An 18,055-nucleotide genomic window follows, 5' to 3' on the forward strand; every position below is an offset into this window, starting at 1 on the left:
CTATAAGGGAAAAGAATCTGAAAAAATAGATATATATGTACATATAGCTAAATCACTTTGCTGTACACCTGAAACTAAACACTGTAAATCAATTATACTTCAATAAAGACTTATGTATCATTCACACACAAAAAAATTTAATAGAAAAGAATCACCCAATTATCCTCATTATCATCAATGCTGGCTCATTAAAAGAATTGAAAAGGGCTGTCACTTGGTCAATAGTAACCTACCAGGTTGCTCCATTATACCACCACCTTCCTAGATAATCATGTTTAGCATTTCAGCAAGAAATTTGTTTATCTTTAAATGATTTTAAATGCTAAAAGTAGTTAATATAAATGTCTTCGTAAAACGCAAAAATAGTTTCAACTTTTAGCTTGCCTGTTCCACAAATTTATAAAGTGATCCCTCTTTCAAACAAATTGCAAAGAATTCCAGGAAGCATATAGCCCAGGAACAAGGAACATGGGTTGTCAGCAGACACATGTTCCAGTATCAACTCCACTACCAGATTTTGAACAAGTGATTTAACTTCTCTAGGACTCAGTTTACTTGCTTCCCACAGTCATGTATGTACTTCATAAGTGGTTGAAAAGACTTAACCAGAAGGAAAGTGCTAAATAAGTCTTCATTATTACTAGTAAGCACATGGTGTCTTTCACAGAAGAGCAGCCAGTGTTACTGAGCCCTCCCTCTTACTCTCAGAGACCCCAGCCACCTGGGATATGTCAATCATCCAATTCATATATATTGAGCCCCTATTAGAACGCCAAGTTCTTGACTAGCTGACCTCAGCCAATTAAACTGTGGAGCAGGTGAGACCAAGCTTTTAGATACAACCCCCTAAAACTAAAATCAGTTGAGAAATGTTTTATCCCAGTCATAGGTGCATCAAAATATAGCCAGCTCTCTTGCAGAGATGGCTTTTATTGAGAAGAAAGCATAAGAATCAAGAGACTCAGCAGGTAATCACATCTCAATTGTCTTCTGATAAGGGGACAAGAGGGTCACGGTCTGTGGTCCCTCTAAGGAACTATTCTTTAACCTTATCAAGTCCTGGTCAGTTTATTAACTGGCTAGGAGCAGCTCTTTCAATGTCAAGCCACTTTAGGACAATAAGCTTTCTCCAGCAGGCAGCAACCTGTTAACCTTCTGTAGAACGGCCCCCAAGGCAAGGTCCCTCTTCAGGGAAGAAAGCAGCTCAGGAAAGTACTCTTTCAAAGAATGCCAATTGAAAGTGAAGACCTTACCCTCCCCGTCCCCTCCAAAAAAAAGACAGATTCTAAAACTTATCTAATAATGTGATTTTTGTTATTTTCTCCAAGAGAAGCAGAAAGGTATGGTTAAAGGAACACAGGAATCAGACTCAGCTCATCTTCATACTGTGTATCCTTGGGTAGGCTTCTGAACCATTCTGAGCTTATCTTTTCAATGGTAAAATGCAAATATTTATCTGAGACAGAATTGTTAAGAGAATATTGGAATAGCCATTCCCACCCAGAGTTTGAGAAGAGGGGCTAGGCTGGAATAACAAAAAGTGATTTCTGAAGGCATTCAGAATCCCAGAATGTTAGAGCAATGATTTCATAGGCTCCCTTAGTTTTTACAGATAAGGACACTGGGGCTCAGAACATGAGGCTCACCCATTGTCAAAGAGTAAGTTAGAATACCTGGTTGATCTCCATTCTTGAGCCAGCTGCAGACAAAGCCAACAGAAGGCCCCTCTCTGCCTGAGTAGTCACCATGATCCCACTTTTCTGTCAGTTAACACTCCCCTGCTCTTCCCTTCAAAGTCTGGTCCAAAATAAAGGTTTACAATGCTTCTACTCATGTAGAAGCCACATTTCAATCAGAATCTTTCGTCAAAACCTTATCCACAAAATCAAAACATAAGGGAATCAGATTCTAAGATATCAAGACACAGTTATAAATTAGAATACCATATGTGCCAGAATACTTGGAATCTTAGAGAATTAGGAAGAGGGAGTTATGAGAAAGTAAAGGAGGCAGAAAAGGGGTCAGCAGAGAGTTGGAAGCATTAGAAGCCTGACCTGACAGCCCGTGTATTCCACCATGGTCAACTCAGTAGAGTCCATATCAGATATATGATTAGTGATTTTGATGTTGATAATTAATGAGGGACGTTTCTTCACAATATCCTAATATGCTTAGAGGATATTAAGATGTGTCTTTTACTAAAGGCAAAGCCTTGTACTCCCGAATTAGCAACAGATAGAGACAACATAATTATTACACTGTAGCACTGATTCCCCAAGTGTAGTCTCTGAGCCAGCCATGGCAGCATTACCTTGAAACTTGCTAAAAAGGCAAGTTCTAGGGCACCACTTCCGACCTACCAAATCAGAAACTCTAGGGGAGGACCCAGCAATCAGTGTTTTTACAGATGACTCTGATGCAGCCTTCAGTTTAAGAACCACCTCACTTTACTCCCTTGCTGCCACTAGAGAACATTCTAAAACAAGTAAAGTGTCTGCCCAGCTTAGGGATTCTCCATCCTCATCTTCCAGGATTCCACTCTCAAACCTTATGTGCCAACTCTCAGCTGACTGTCTGCTACGAATGTCCTTTTCCCTTTTGCTCTTACTCACCCTACTCCTCCCTTTGGGATCATTTCAGATAATAATATACTCTCTAGAAAATCTTAAGACTCACCCATCTCCAAGTGCACATTAGCTGACATCCATGGGTTCCCTGAGTACCCAGTGCATCGCTGTCACAATTCCTACCACATTGTATTCCCTTGCATTATTTTCTAAAAACACACATTTGTCCCTGCATAGTGTAAGAAAGGTATGCATTAAGTGTTTGCTACATTTATACACTTTATTAAGCAGTCTAAAGTATCGCCCAAATTATAGAGTGCCCTCTCTTTCCTCACCAGATAAATACATACTATTAGCACCGGGCAGACTACCCAAGTGGCCCCTTCATGATTACGCTTCCTTGACTGTAGTGCAACCTCTACTCCAAAATAAAGAATATGATAGGCTCCTTCAATGATCCCTAATCCATTTGCTAGTTTGCTAAAGATCAAACCTAAAGTAAAATAGCTCTAACACAATACATGATTTAGAACATTTCTGGTTTCTTTTTTTTTTTTTTTTTTTTGCGGTACGCGGGCCTCTCACTGCTGTGGCCTCTCCCTTTGCGGAGCACAAGCTCCGGACGCGCAGGCTCAGCGGCCCAGCCGCTCCGCGGTGTCTTCCCAGACCGGGGCGCGAACCCACGTGCCCTGCATTGGCAGGCGGACTCTCAACCACTACGCCACCAGGGAAGCCCTCTGGTTTCTTTTAAGTGTAATCAGAATAGTCCCTAAATTTGAATATTATTTTGAGTTGGAGCAGTAACAATCATTTACCATCTCCAGGTTTCCCATCAAGGTCTCATCACTGGCACTTTCACACATCATGCTCACCCATTTCCTCTGGACCCCCTAACTTTTCACTACTGACCTAGCTACCCAGGCTAGATGGTGAAGGAAGGAGATAATATAATTAAGTTACACAATTTCCATACCATTTCCAACAGTCATGAAAGACTGTTCTCACGTAAACACTAACCTTTCCCTTCTCTTACCTCTCTTATAATTATGTGACACACCAACCCCATTCGCCTGTGTGCTTCAGCAGCAGTTTAGGTAATGGTGCTATATATTACTGCTGTCTAATTCTGTATCGGTTTCACATGCAACCCAAATGTGTATTCAGTCAATTTGTAAGTATCTTCTAAATAAAGACATTCTTTAGTTTTATTTTACTTCTCCTGTAATCCCACAAATACTGAGGTTACATCAACATATTTGTTAGAGGTCTGCATCTTCACAGATCTTTAAACAATTATAAAGACTTTATGGTACTCAGAGTAATTATATAGGTCCTCTTATTTGTAGTTCACAATTATCCAGATTTGATTTAAAACATCTTAAACATATTTCTTTAACTCTAAATTCCTTGATCTTTTTTCAAATGCATCATCACACTGCATGATTCAAGAATGGCAGGGGTTTCCAAAAGGACTCAAACTTGACATGCAGTAATTCTTTAAAAACACCTAAACACTGATCTTGGGGTTCACAAATTAAGGGATGGTTATACTTAACTTTGAATTTTCTTATACATTCAAAATTCCTAGTTTTTAAACCTATGTCTTTTCATTTCAAAAACAAATTATAGTATTCTCCTGGCCCCAAAGATATTTCTCACAAAGTGCCAAAACAAGGGCAGAATCATAAAATATAGCAGAGAGAAAACAAAAGTAGCAAGTTCACTGGATACAGAACTGCAAAATGTCATTTCCATAATTTTTTGCTTGCAAATGATTTTTAAAAATATACTGCCTCTGGCAAGACAATTATATATTATTTTCTTATACATAAAAAACTTTACTAGTCCATTTTCTTTCACTTCAGCCTATTTTTGATTCCCTTCCTTGTACATGAATTAAACAAAAACCTTGACTAACATGAGGTAGATACTTTATAGATTGCTGATTAAACAATTGTTTAATGTCCAAGGCTAATTTCCTCAGTTAGGTTTTGGATCCTATGTTCTTCTGTCTCTTTAATGATTTTGTTGCCTTAATCATCCCTCTCTTTCTCCACTTCAACTGGCTATTTCCCATTCAAGTCTCCTTCCATCTTACACACACACACACACACACACACACGATTTCCTAATTTGTGAGCCTTCTAGCTATCATCAGATACTCTTTTGCAACAAGCTTAGCAGGGAAGGGAAAGAGAAGGAGGGTCTACAGTCACCTGGCTGCTTCCCTAAGACTCAATGTACTCCCTGAAACCGTAGCAATCAGGATAGCACTCCAACATTAACAATGAAACAACTCCCATCGAGGTCAACAACTCTTGTTTAAACAGTACAACTTTGACATTGACCCCTTGATACTTCAAGTCTTCCTACTTGCTTCTGGGACATCATTCTCTAATTTTCTATTTTCCTGGTGATTCTGTCATGGCCTCTGCCACAGGCTTTTCTTTCCTTGCTGTAAAATGTCCCCATTCTTCAGGCTTCAATCCTCAGAACTCTTTCTCTCTCAGTTGATATTCTTTTCTTCTTCTCAATAATTCAGTTCAGATCTCCCTTGACAGCTCCAGACCCTTACATCTAACTGCTTATTGGGTATCTTCCTCCCCAGGATGTCTCATACTTCCTCAAGCTCAACATGCCCCAAACCAACCATTCTCCACCATCATGATCTTTCTCTCCAGCATATATGCTCTTCTTCCTATATTTTGTACCTTGATAAATTCTACTCTCCAGCTCTCAAGTCAAAATCGTAAGAGTAATCTTAATTTCTCACTTCACTTTTGGCTAACATCCTCCAATTGGTTATGAAGTCCTATCGATTCTTCCTCAATATCTCTCTCCACTTCTCCATTTCCACTATAACTATCTTAGGTCATTTATTCATTCAAATATTTACTGAGCACCCAGTATGTGTCAGACACTATTCTGCATAACAAGAGCCTGAACAATACAGACTAAAAATCCCTTCCCTCTGGGAACTTGTGTTCTAGTGCGAGAGGTGAATAAAACAGATAAGTAAAATATGCAGTGTGTTAGTCAACCATAAGTGCTAAGGAAAGAAGGGAGGGAAGGAATGAGTGAAGGAGGGAGCAAAGAAGAGAGGGAGGGATAAAGAAGAGAAGGAAAAAGGAAATATTGGAATAGAGAAGGTTAAAATTTATATAGATTGGCCAGGGAGGGTCTAGTGAGGATACAGCTGTTCTCTTTTTTTTTTTTTTTTTTTACCCAGAATATTGATCTTGCTGCCTTCATTGCAGACTCCCCTCTGGCCCATCTTCCATGCAGCTAAAAGAAAAATATTTCCCAAAACCATAACCTTTATCATTCCCTTACTTGTAATGCTTCGTTGACTACTTGTGGCTTTCAGGATGTTTCTACTACCTAAATTTAGCACATAAGGTCTGCAATGACCTAGTCCCCACCAACCTAACTAGTTTTTTAGTTTTCTGATTTTGCAGTGGAACTGCACTCAACCACCTGCATCTTACTTCACAAGGAATGATTTTTTTGTGCCTCTCCATACCTTTCCATGTGTTTTTTTTTCCCTTTTTTCTACCTATAATACTTAATCCTAATAATTCTGCAAACACCCACAGCTTTTTTTTAAGTAGAAGCTCCTTCATTGCTGAAATCCACCCAACCATTGGAAAGTGCGTTTTACTTAGTTGGTAACTTCATCCATAAAATAGAAACACCATAATCTACTTTCCACACTTATTTGAAAAATAAAATGAGGAAAAGTACATCTAATAGAGTAGCTGGCACAGAATGGAAGCTAAATAGTTAGCAGCATTTACCACATAATACACTTAACTATCTGTCTTTCCACTAGACCAGGCTTTCTCAACCTCAAAACTACTGACATTTCAGGCCACATCATTCTTTGCTGCAGGAGGCTGTCCTCTGCACTGTAGAACGTTGAGTGGTACCCATGGCCTTTGTCTACCAGCTATCAGTAGCACCCCTCCACTTGTATTAACCAAAATGTCTCCAAACACTACTAAAGTGTTCCCTAATGGGCAAAATCACCCCTGGTAGAATGTCACTGCACTATGCCATAAGCAACTCAAGGACAGAAACTAGTTATTACTCATTATTGTATCTTCAGGTATCTAGTACCAAAGTCAGCACATAGTAGGTGTTCAATAAATGCACATCAGTAAAAACCACAATCCTGCCATCTAGCACCATAGACTAATTTTACCTATTTTCGAAAAGTATGTAAATATTATTTTATAGCCTCTTTCACCCAATGTTATATTGTGAGATTTATTTATGATGCTTCATGTTGCAGTAGTTCATCTCTACTTCTATATATACTTTTTTAAATACTCTATTGTTTGGACATTTGAGTTGTTTCCAATTTGTAGCTAGTATGATTAGTGTCATCATGAATAATCTTTTATATGGTTTTGGTTACAAGTCAGGATAGCAGTTTTGTTGAAGGAGAAATGGGAGTGATTGGGAAGGATATAATGAGGGTTCTTGGGGTACTGTTAACATTTCTTCTTGAGTGATGGTAACATACGTGTGTCCACTTTGTGATAATTCATTGAACGCTCCGTTTATGATCTGTGAGCATATTCTGTGTTATCCTTCACTTGAAGGTTTTTATTTATGTTACTAAGAAAATAGTTGTGCAATTAGAGGAAAAAAGAAGGCCAAGGATTCTGGTAAATATTCTGCAATGCCAATATTCATGAGAAAAATAAATGTTTACCTTCATTTGTATCAAAGAAAAGCATATTAAAACAAAAAAAGATGCATTTTATCCTTTTTGTCACTAATACCCAGTGTTGGTGAGATGCAAGGGAAAATGTCTGCTATTAGTAAAGACGTGAATGAGTACAACTTTCCCAGAAGGCCATTTGGCAATATATATCAAAAGTCTTTAAAATATAGTTTATGCTTGTATCTCAATTATATCTCAGTAAAGCTGGAAAAATATGCTATGTTTAAAAGCTTATCTTATGAAAATAAATCAGAAAAAACGTGTAAAACTATACATGTGTGTATAAGCAAAAGAATCTATATACAAGGAAATTCTTCATATAACTGCTTACAGTGGTGAAAACTAAAAGCAAATTTTCAACAGATAATTAGCTAGATTATTATGGTATATCCATTCAGTAGAAAACAAGCAGTCATAATTAATGACATGAAAAAATGTTCATAATTCATTAAATTAAAACATCACAAAACAGAATGATGACTCATTTGTAAGGAAAGAAAGACATAAATATACACAGAAACAAAATGTCAAGAATAGAAGCCAGAATATTACTCAGCCATAAAAAAGAACAAAATAATGCCATTTGCATGGATGGACCTAGAGACGGTCATACTGAGTGAAGTAAGCCAGACAAATATCATATGATATCACTTATGTGTGGAATGTAAAAAAAAAAAAAAAAAAAAAAGATACAAATGAAATTATATACAAAACAGAAATAGACCCACAGACCTAGAAAACAAATTTATGGTTACCAAAGGGAAAAGGGTGGGAAGGAATAAATTATGAGTTTGGGATGAACATATACACGCTAATATATAAAGTAGATAACCAATGAGGACCTACTGTATAGGACAGGGAACTATACTCAGTATTGTGTAATAACCTATAAGGGAAAAGAATCTGAAGAAATAGATATGTATGTATAACTGAATCACTTTGCTGTACACCTGAAAGTAACACAACACCGTAAATCAACTCTACCCCAATAAAAATTTTAAAATTATCTAGAGAAAATTATAATTCCTAGCTAAATTTAAATGTTAGTCTGAGCAATAAATATTATTGTATATATATACAGGTGTGATTATAAAAAAAAAATAGAAGCCAAAATGTTGACTTTTGTTATCTCTGAGTAGTATTTATTTTTGTTTCTGCTTTTTATTTTTTTAAAGTTCTATGTACTTTCCAAGCTTTCTGCAAGGAATATGTATAGCAATTTTTAAAATTAAGCTTTTTCATGTAAATGAGTTTATCAATGAATGAGAAAGAAAATATGAGAGAAATCTCACCTAACAGTATCAGAGACAATGGCAACTCAGTGTCGTAGTATGTTTTTTTCCACACTATGCCGCAAATGATTATTGAATTGGTTTTTAATAAGCATGTTTGAATTTTATAAGATCCACACTGTATGGACAAGAAGCCAACCTCAGCCAATATTCTATAGGGCAAGTCTTTCTTTGGAAGAGAGGTTTTTCTTTACAATGAAATCTTACTTTAGTGATTAGGAAATAGATGAGCAAGTTTCACTTAGAGGATTTTTTAAAGCTACTGTTGCTTGAAGTATAATCTTCTCTACTGTCTAGCATTAATCTTCTAAAACAAAAAGTCAATATGATTTCAAATTCTAAGTTTGTGACAGCTTTTCCAATTTAAATCTGTCTCATTCTCTGTATGGAATACAAATAACAATGCAATATATTTCAAGCATCTATGAAAAAGAGCCAATATTACTAAGAATGAACCATAATCATCTGAAGTCATATACTGAGAATTAAGAAATAATTTTCCACTTTCACTTTGCTTCACAGGAGCCTTGTTAATAAGCACTTCCCGCTTGTACCAGATAAGTAATGATTTCTAGGTCAGTAAACTGCAACATCGATTGCATTCACTTACAATAAGTATAGCCATAGCAAACCCATTTTCACGTGTAGATTCTCTTTCCAAGGCTGATTTACAGTCATTGCTCTCCTCTCCATTTCTGGGAAAAGGAATCAACTTAACCAAAATGTTTGTGTTAAGCCCTGCCTTGGGGTATCTCTCTAAGGAAGACCCTGTTGATAAGACTATGAGGTACTGCTGAATGACCACCCATTCCAGTTTGCCCAGGACAGCCCTTCTTTACACCCAATGTCCCTGCATAGTTATTAACAGCAGCCACTTTCAATCCCCAATGTCCCAGGTAGAGTAATAAATTATATGGTCACCCTATTGTCCATACACAGTGTGTAGAGTGCTAGGCCTAGAACTTGGAATAAATGCCTGGAGCTATCTACACTCTTATCTTCCTTGTGCACTGATAGTCTGGAATAAAAAACACACAGAATATTCATGGACCCAAATCCACCCCCCCATAGGTGGTCTAAAGCAATCTGAACAGGAATCCATTTCAAGATGGACACATCCTCCTATGAAGGTTCAAAAACTATGAGGATAGACATTACTAGCTAGCCCAAATCATACACCTTAAGGATAAGGTACATATTTGAAAAAAATGGCCAATCTATTGATACTCTGGGGGAGCCGTACCCCTCTAGTTATTAATCCCAACAATTCCATAAAATGGAAGTCCATACAAATCTCCTCTAAATCCATATGTTTCTATCTTGCTAATGGCAAAACTATTCACCTAGTCACCTTAGCTAGAAACCTTAGTATCAAATTTGATTCTCTCTTTATTCTGTGAAATTAGTTAGTTACTAAGTCTCATTGATTCTATTTTAAACGTCTCTGGAATTCATTACCCAAAAACCTTTCATCAGAACACAATTTCTCATCTGCAATTGTTACAATAGACTTCTCCAATTCATTTCCTGCACTTCTGCAAGAATTATCTTAAATAAAGCAATTGCTTTAATTCACTGTCTGCTCAGAACCCTCAGATAACATCCAGACTTCTTAACATTGCACTCAAGACTTTTATCATTTGCACTCAAGCCTCCCTTTTCATCTTCAATTCCAACCACACCTCACACTAAGCAGCTACTACTCAATGGTTCTCCAGGGATGGTACTGTTCCCCTGGGAGGTGTCTGGAAATTTTTAGGGACATTTTTTATTGTCACGGTGATTTGGGGGAATGAAGAAGATTTACCGAGCAAGGACTAAGAATGTTAAATGTCCGGCAATGCAGGCCAAGTTGCCTTGCCAAGATGCCAACAGCATCCCCAAAGGAGACTTCTTGTTTCCCAAACACATTATTTTTACAAACGTGTCCCTTCTTCTTCCCAGATTCTATATAACCTTCCTCTAGTAGTTCTGCCTTCTTTCAAAATAACATTGCCCTTGGATGATAAAATTCAAAGTCTCTTCTTACCTAAAGACCTCAGCTGATTTAATAGTCATGCACACAGTGTGTTAATTGGAGATAATTAAATCACTCCCATAACATACAAGTTGCCTGCTGATCTAGTACTTAGTGTATTGAATTATGATTAAACAGCTTACCCATCTGTCATTTCACTCCATGTTCCCCTTTTTTCTCCTTCTATCCCCTAAAATTTGAGCTCCTTAAAAAGGGGGATATTCCTTTGGTATCTTACTCATTTTTTTAAACTCCAATTTTTACCATTTACCCAGAAGTTAAGAATAATTCTATAATGAGAAGTGACTTTTTGGACTAAAAGGTAAAATAATTGTACTTGTATTCCTATGTATAGAATGCCATTCCCTAATAACCTTTTTGTGGTTGCTAAACTTAGAATACTTTGAAGTAAAGTGTATTTTAGTTATACCTTTTATCAGCAGTGGTGCTTTAAATTCATGTATTAAATTACAGATTAGACTAATTCAAGTATTACAAACTCAAGTATAAGAGAAAAAGAAGCTATAGACACTGTGGTAAGCTCAAGAGGATGTTCCCAATATAAAGGTATTTAAATCCCTTTATTTATTGATAAGTGCTGAGTACGCCTTACAAAGATCTGCCTACCATGCTTGTGTTTAAGATACATGCTATGAAAAAATACTTAGGTAATCTTTAAAAAAAAGTGTGTGTATACAATATACTTCTATACAAGAGATAAAGTAAAAGTGTTCTTATACCACCTCACTTATTTTTTTTTTAAGGTTAAGCTTAAACTATTTCTGTAGCATATTAAAATTGTACTCTTTCTTAATCAAAATTTTCAACTTAACTCCCCCTAAGTTGCAGAAACAATAAAATAGGGTGGACAGAAGTTGACTGCTCACTTGCACATCTGTTCATATCTGGGGCTCGGTGTCCATAGTACCCGGATGGGCAGGAATGCAGGCACTCTCCATACTGGCGCATGCCTTCTCTTCGAAGAAAGAAGAATAACTTCTGTTGACATCGGCTGCACCCATTGTCCTTTGAACAAGACAAGCATCCCTTGCAAATGGGATTTGATACATAACTAGCTGTAAAAGAGAAAAGACAAAATACATTTAAATATGAATATGATCAGACTTCTGGTCAATGCAACATGCTGAAAAGACAAGTGTCTCTTGTCCTTTTACTTTAATCACATAGAAATGCTAAACAAAATAACCTCTGCCACCCTCCAAAAAACAATGGTTCATACACAACCAAACTTAGAAACAAAGAGGAAACCCAGAGACAGAGTTGAGGCTGGAAGCTCAAACTGAATGGCTTATGGAGATGCTAGAGCAGACAGAGGCAGACCTCAGGGCAGGGTCCTCAGTCCAGATCAAGAAATATGCATGTAGAATCACGTTGCTATAAACTTGAAACTAACACACTATCATAAATCAACTATACTTCAATATAAAAAAGAAAAGAAATACGCATGTAAAGAGCTGATGCTTGTCTCTATGGAGACTGGAGTCGTAAAGGCTTGTGTGTCCATGGAACAAGCACTAGAAGCCCCCACTCCAGCTGGCCAGAGAAGAGGTTTCCAACCCTGGATTGGGGCATAGAGGACGTGAGCACAGGAGAGAAAAATATAACCCACGAGAGAAAGCTACCCCAAATCTATGAGACTTCCAAGTGTGGTATCCAAGTTTAAATCATCAATGTAGTATGGGGTCCCTAAGCCAAGAGGTTAACATAAAAAACTTGCCCAGATCCAGCAAAATCCACAAAGAAAAAAGTATGAAACAACCCTACAGAAATTTTCTACAATCCTGAGACTGGGACTACAACCTGGGACTTTCATGGAAAACCACCTTAACATCAAAATGAACAAATCACATGTGCAAGCAAACCTCAATGAGGAAGAGTCAGTCTGAGTAAGAGATTTCATACCTAAAGAGTCAGAAATAACAGAACCATCTGAAAATGACTTTAAAATGAGTATCTTTAGAGTATTTGAAGAGATGAAATGACTAGAAATCACATGAGAAGAAGCAGTATCATAAAATGGGCAAATTAGAAAAATTAAAATTCTAAAACTGAAAAAAATTCTAAGGACAAGTTGAATGGGAGAGGGACTTAACTAGAAAACAGGCTTAAAGAACTGTGGCACAAAACAAGATATAAATATTAAAAAGGTAGGAAGCATGTAAGAAAAAACAGTATCTGAAATATATGAACCTTATGAAGTTCACTACAGCTAGTGACAAAAATGGTAATTTAAAAGAAAACAAATTCCGTTTCTAGCCCTGGTTTCTAGCCCTGGTATAAAATTCAGAAATGATACAATCTGAAATCCTAGTATAATTTCTAAAGTATAAAAAGTTCATGTAAGGTCATAAGCTTAAGGCCACACTGACTTCATTTTATTGAGTTAACCCACAAAAGAAATAAGACAAGGAACAGAAAATTCATCAATTATTGAAACTTTCTGCTTTGGGACTACATCCTATTTGCCCTACATATAATCTTTATTGCATATAAAATTAATACCAAGCCGACAGTATTCAGACTAGCAGCTATACAACAAAGTACATTGTATACCACACCAGTCCTTATTTATAATGATTTAACATCCAATATATTTACAACTACTTGCAGCAGATCTACATAGGTTTCAGTTCCACAACATGCTCTCCCCACTTCTGGGCTCCCTGACTTGTTCTTGCAGCCTCTCTTCCAGAGAGATTCCCAAACAAGAGCTTAGTCTAACCTTTCAGAGAAGGGGCCAAAGAAGAACCAAGACACTCAGGACCAGAAATCATGGTCAAGATGACCCTCTGAATTGGGCATTAAGATCTACTTCTTCCCACTTATTCCAGGACTTTGTTCTATCAACTGTTCAAAACTGCTTTTATTTACATAGTGAATCTATGTTAGAGACTTTCTCTTGCTTGCAAAGCTATCTATGCTTCCCAACTAATTTCTTATTTACCACCTTATTTTCTTAAACCTGCAATTGTGGAGCAAAAAAGAATCAATTCAGATTAAAAGTCACCTCCTCAGATAGAATTCCTAATAAAATTTTGGCAAACTTTCCAGATACTCCTTTATATATGTACGCATATACAGTATTTATAATATGTAATTGGTATTTTTCATAACTGTGATCAGACTTTACATGAAGTATGATAACTTGCTCAATTTCAATCAAGTTGTGAGCATCTTCTCATATCAATGAATCAGACCAATATCACTCATATTTCTTGGAAGTGTCAGTTTTATCTGCAGCCTCAACCTACCATCCCCACCCATGTAATTATCCCCAACACTACTTTTATGAAGACCACAACTGGTTTTCAGATCCTCCATTCAAGACCTCATTCTCAGTCTCTTGTCCTCCCAACTCCTGTAGCTGGGTCATTACTGAAAGTTTTCTTCCTCTTCTAGACGAATGAGAATGTCTCCTTCTAAAGATTTAATTCCAGCCCTCACTCTTGTAATTTCCACTAATCTTCTCATAAGTCAGGCCCTTATTACTTCTCACTTAGACAGTTATAGTGCCCCAACTCCCCACGTACCTCTCTCTGCGTTCTACTGTTGGCTCAGCTCTTCTGCTTTTATTTTCATCACAGGATTTCTGTTATCCCTTACTCTCATGAAATAATTATGACTTATAAAGCATTTTCACATAGCCAACTGGAAATAAGGTTAGACTATTTACAATTTCCCCAGCTGCCTTCTGAAGAGGTTTTATTCTCCCATTTTGTTATTAGTGTCCTGAGCAGGTTGTAAGGAGTGAGTATGTAAGTTTCAAAAACTGGGATACAGACAAACTTTTGTGTAAGGAAGGGGTAAAAAACTGAGAGTGGGGTGGGTAGGGTGCAGAACACGGGATGAAAAGGACAGAACTAGGAAGACTCAGCAGCTGTATGATGGATGAAATGGCTTTGGCAGAGGAAGTGGTGACTGGGGAGAACCCAACACATTTTAATTTTCAGGGCTGCCTAAGAACATAACCCACCTTAAGCACAAAGACCCTCTGGCATGATATTTGGGGAAGAAATTTATGACTCTCTTGTGAAAGAAAAAGTCCTTATGTAGGAGCAACCAGGAGACTAAGGCAAGGGCAGGAGCTGCTGGCTGGAGCTGCATCAAAGGCAGCCCCACACTGCAGGGTCCTCTGCAGCACGTCTAAGAACAGTTCACTGGCTGCCTTCTGCTCTGCAACTTAACTACAAATATGAAAAGGTACGATCAAGGTTGTCCAAATCCCAAACGTAGTTTCATAAGTAAAAGGAGAATTTGGAAGATTTACATACATAGCAAAATGGTTTAAGGAGAAGGTTCTCTGTACCACAGTCATCACAAAGTAAAACTGAAGCTATACTTACTTTCAGTTCAAAAGTTAAACCAAGAGCTCTTTGTCACTATAAATCACACTCTGTAGAAAGAAGTATGGAGAAAAGGGAATTACAGAGCTAAGAGAATCATCATAAATTAAAGGCTTTTTGTTTTGTTTTATGTATCAGAAGCCAACTTTCATCCTGACCACAAAGATTTCAGAGTCAACAAATTGTACTCTACATTTTTTAAAAGGTATTCTTAAAATCAATAAAGCATTGCTTTATTTACTTGAACCTTAACTGACAATGAAAATGAAATAGGGAATACTTACCTGAGTCCATATCTTAGATATCTTTATAACCCTACACAGGAGGAATTCTCTTAAAACAAAAGTGATGTGAGCCACACCCAACCTAAGTGCTCTCTCTTTCCCTTCCCCCAATCTTCTTCAACCGTGCTCCTCAATACTGAAGGACAAGAACACATGTAATTTTGGCAATTTGAAGCTTTGTGCCCCAAACCTCAAATGGACTTTTTGGTTTAATTAACCATTGTCCAATGTCAACTATCCTAGTCACCTCTATGTTGTACGTCAACAGCTTAATTCAACAAGAACTTCTTCATCCGTTATATGGTGACTACACCAATCTCTGTATCTAAAGCCAGGCAAAAATAGACCTTTAAGCATGACTAGAGTAATTTATTTTGTCAGGATCTTAATAAGTCAAATGGCTCTGCCTATTTCTATGAGATTTAATTCAAGTGTGCAGGTGAATAAACAAATCTTAATTCCCAGCTTTGATGACTGTGTTTATTTGCTCTCCCCGTAAGCTTCAACTTTTCCAACCCTAAAGCCTGCTGACATCCAGAGCCTCATCACTCCAACCAAAACACTTTTCTAAATCTAGATCCACCCAAAATTCTAAAGATGAAATATATCACATAAAACATTAAAAATCTTCAAAAAGGTGCTGGACAGTGGTGTAAACACAAATCCACACATATCTCCCTGACAGGGAAAGGAATATATGGATACAGAAAACAAAAATCATGAGGCAGAAACCAGGTAACAATTACTTATATCACTAAGTATATAAGGAGAAAAAAAACCAGTAGAAGTAAAACTCTTTACTCTTTTTTTTTTTTTTTTTTGGTGGTACGCCGGCCTCTCACTGTCGTGGCCTCTCCCTTTGCAGAGCACAGGCTCCGGACGCGCAGGCTCAGTGGCCATGGCTCACGTGCCCAGCCGCTCCGTGGCGTGTGGGATCTTCCCGGACCGGGGCACGAACCCGTGTCCCTTGCATCAGCAGGGACTCTCAACCACTGCGCCACCAGGGAAGCCCAAACTCTTTACTCTTGATTCTAATTATCTGATTTGTATTCCTCTTAAATTGCAAAGTAAGTTTGGTTTTTCATGAATCCTGATATTTTAAGTTTGATCCTTTGTTAAATCAAACCCAGTTATTCACATTTTATCCCATAGAACATTTTATGTAGGTGTTGAATGACCATCTGTTTCTAATCTACTCCTAATACTTTTTAAAAGTGTTCCCCTGTTTCTGGAGTAGGTCCTGCCAAACAAGAAGAAATCTAAATTCCTGCTAGGTGAAGGCATCCATTCCTGACAAAGAGTACAGATTTCTAATCCTGAAAATAATGGGACTGAACAATGGGCTGTTGGCATCTTAGCCTTGCTCCATATTTGCAGGTTCAATAATGTTACAAGTTGAACAGCTTTTTAAAAAATGAAAAACTACTATTAACTTCATTGATCAATCTTATCATAAAATTGCTAATATATTTATCTCTGCCTAATCCCAAATTCAAGATATATATTTAGAAACCAAAACCCTATCTCTGGCACCAATGACAGGGAACTTGCATGTCAGATTCTATACAAATCAAGTCAGGCATAGATCCTTCCACTACAGCTTGGCAACACTGGGATAAAAAACCATGTAATCATGTATACTCCCAAGCGCAAACTCAACTAAGGAATCAAGGTCGTGAATTAAGGAGCCACACGAGATTTGACCAAAATGAGAAATGCCTATCTTAGGATACTTTCCTTAGTTTTACATTAAATTGTAAGTATTTATAGAAAATAAAATAATCTGATCTTTGATGCAAAGACAACAAATTTTAACACTCTGGATGTTCACCATTATAATCATTATGCCTTAGAAAATAGATGTTAAAATTAACAATGTTAATAAAGCTTTGACAGAGATAAATTTCTAAATGTCCATTAAAGTGTTAGAGGAGGAAAAAAAAGTGTTAGAGGAGGTAAAATAACATGAATTTAGTCTAGAAAAACTTTTGAGAATAAAGGGCAAACGTGCCAAAAATTCCAAAATTTTACAACCTGTAGAATTAAACCATATTTTCTCAGAATCGCTTTATCTTTTATCATGAGTCCTTCAATAGATACTAATATTTTTAGGAAAAAGGCTTACAAAACTTTTAACTTCTCAAAGTACTAGCTTTGAGAAACCCATATTAATTGGCTGCCTGAAAATGTTATTAGTTGATAATTAATACCATTGTTTATCCACCTAAAACATGTTAATTAGGAATGAAAGAATGTATATATCCTCATCTTCAGAAATGTTCCTTAGGAAAATATTATTTCTAAAGATTTATAAGCCTCCTAAAATATTGAAATCATCTCTAGAGATGAATATTCTTAATGACATCAGGATTAAAGGAATTTAATCAGATGATTTTGCTGCTCCTACAAAAGTGGGTGTCTCACTGTATAAAAACTCAAAGCTACTAGATTTTAAAATATGGAGGCAGAAAGTTAAGTAGAATTACAGGTTTATTTTAACACATGAAGTGCTAACATCTTCAGAAAAAATGAGGAAAAGGACCACAATTGTAAGCTCCTGATTTCTCACCAGTGTGAGCACTACATGAGTCATCATCCTTTATAGACGGGCACCTCAGAAGTACAGTTACAACCACGATTAACCATGGCTGTAGTGTGGTTAACTGGAAGGGGTATTTCTTTTTCTTTTTTTTACACATCACAGGAAGCAGAAAGTCTGGATGAGGCATGTCATGCATGCTTCAAGTATAAATTAACTAAGACGTCTCAGGGAAGTCCAGAATACTCAATAAGGGCAGG

General features: G+C 37.0%; 1 protein-coding gene across 3 annotated transcripts in view; it reads right to left on the reverse strand.

The window, feature by feature from the left end:
• The window catches only part of RSPO2 (R-spondin 2), a 160,349-nt gene that overhangs the window by 75,474 nt on the left and 66,820 nt on the right, over positions 1-18,055 (reverse strand). For 2 of the 3 annotated variants that reach the window (XM_060035235.1, XM_060035234.1), the window contains one exon: positions 11,496-11,684. The exons of the other annotated variant lie outside the window; for it this stretch is intronic. In XM_060035235.1, the coding sequence (XP_059891218.1) occupies positions 11,496-11,684 (189 nt within the window). The remainder of the gene's footprint in view (positions 1-11,495; positions 11,685-18,055) is intronic. 3 annotated transcript variants of the gene reach the window in all.

Source organism: Delphinus delphis, chromosome 17, assembly GCF_949987515.2.
Source record: "Delphinus delphis chromosome 17, mDelDel1.2, whole genome shotgun sequence".
NCBI lineage: Eukaryota > Metazoa > Chordata > Mammalia > Artiodactyla > Delphinidae > Delphinus > Delphinus delphis.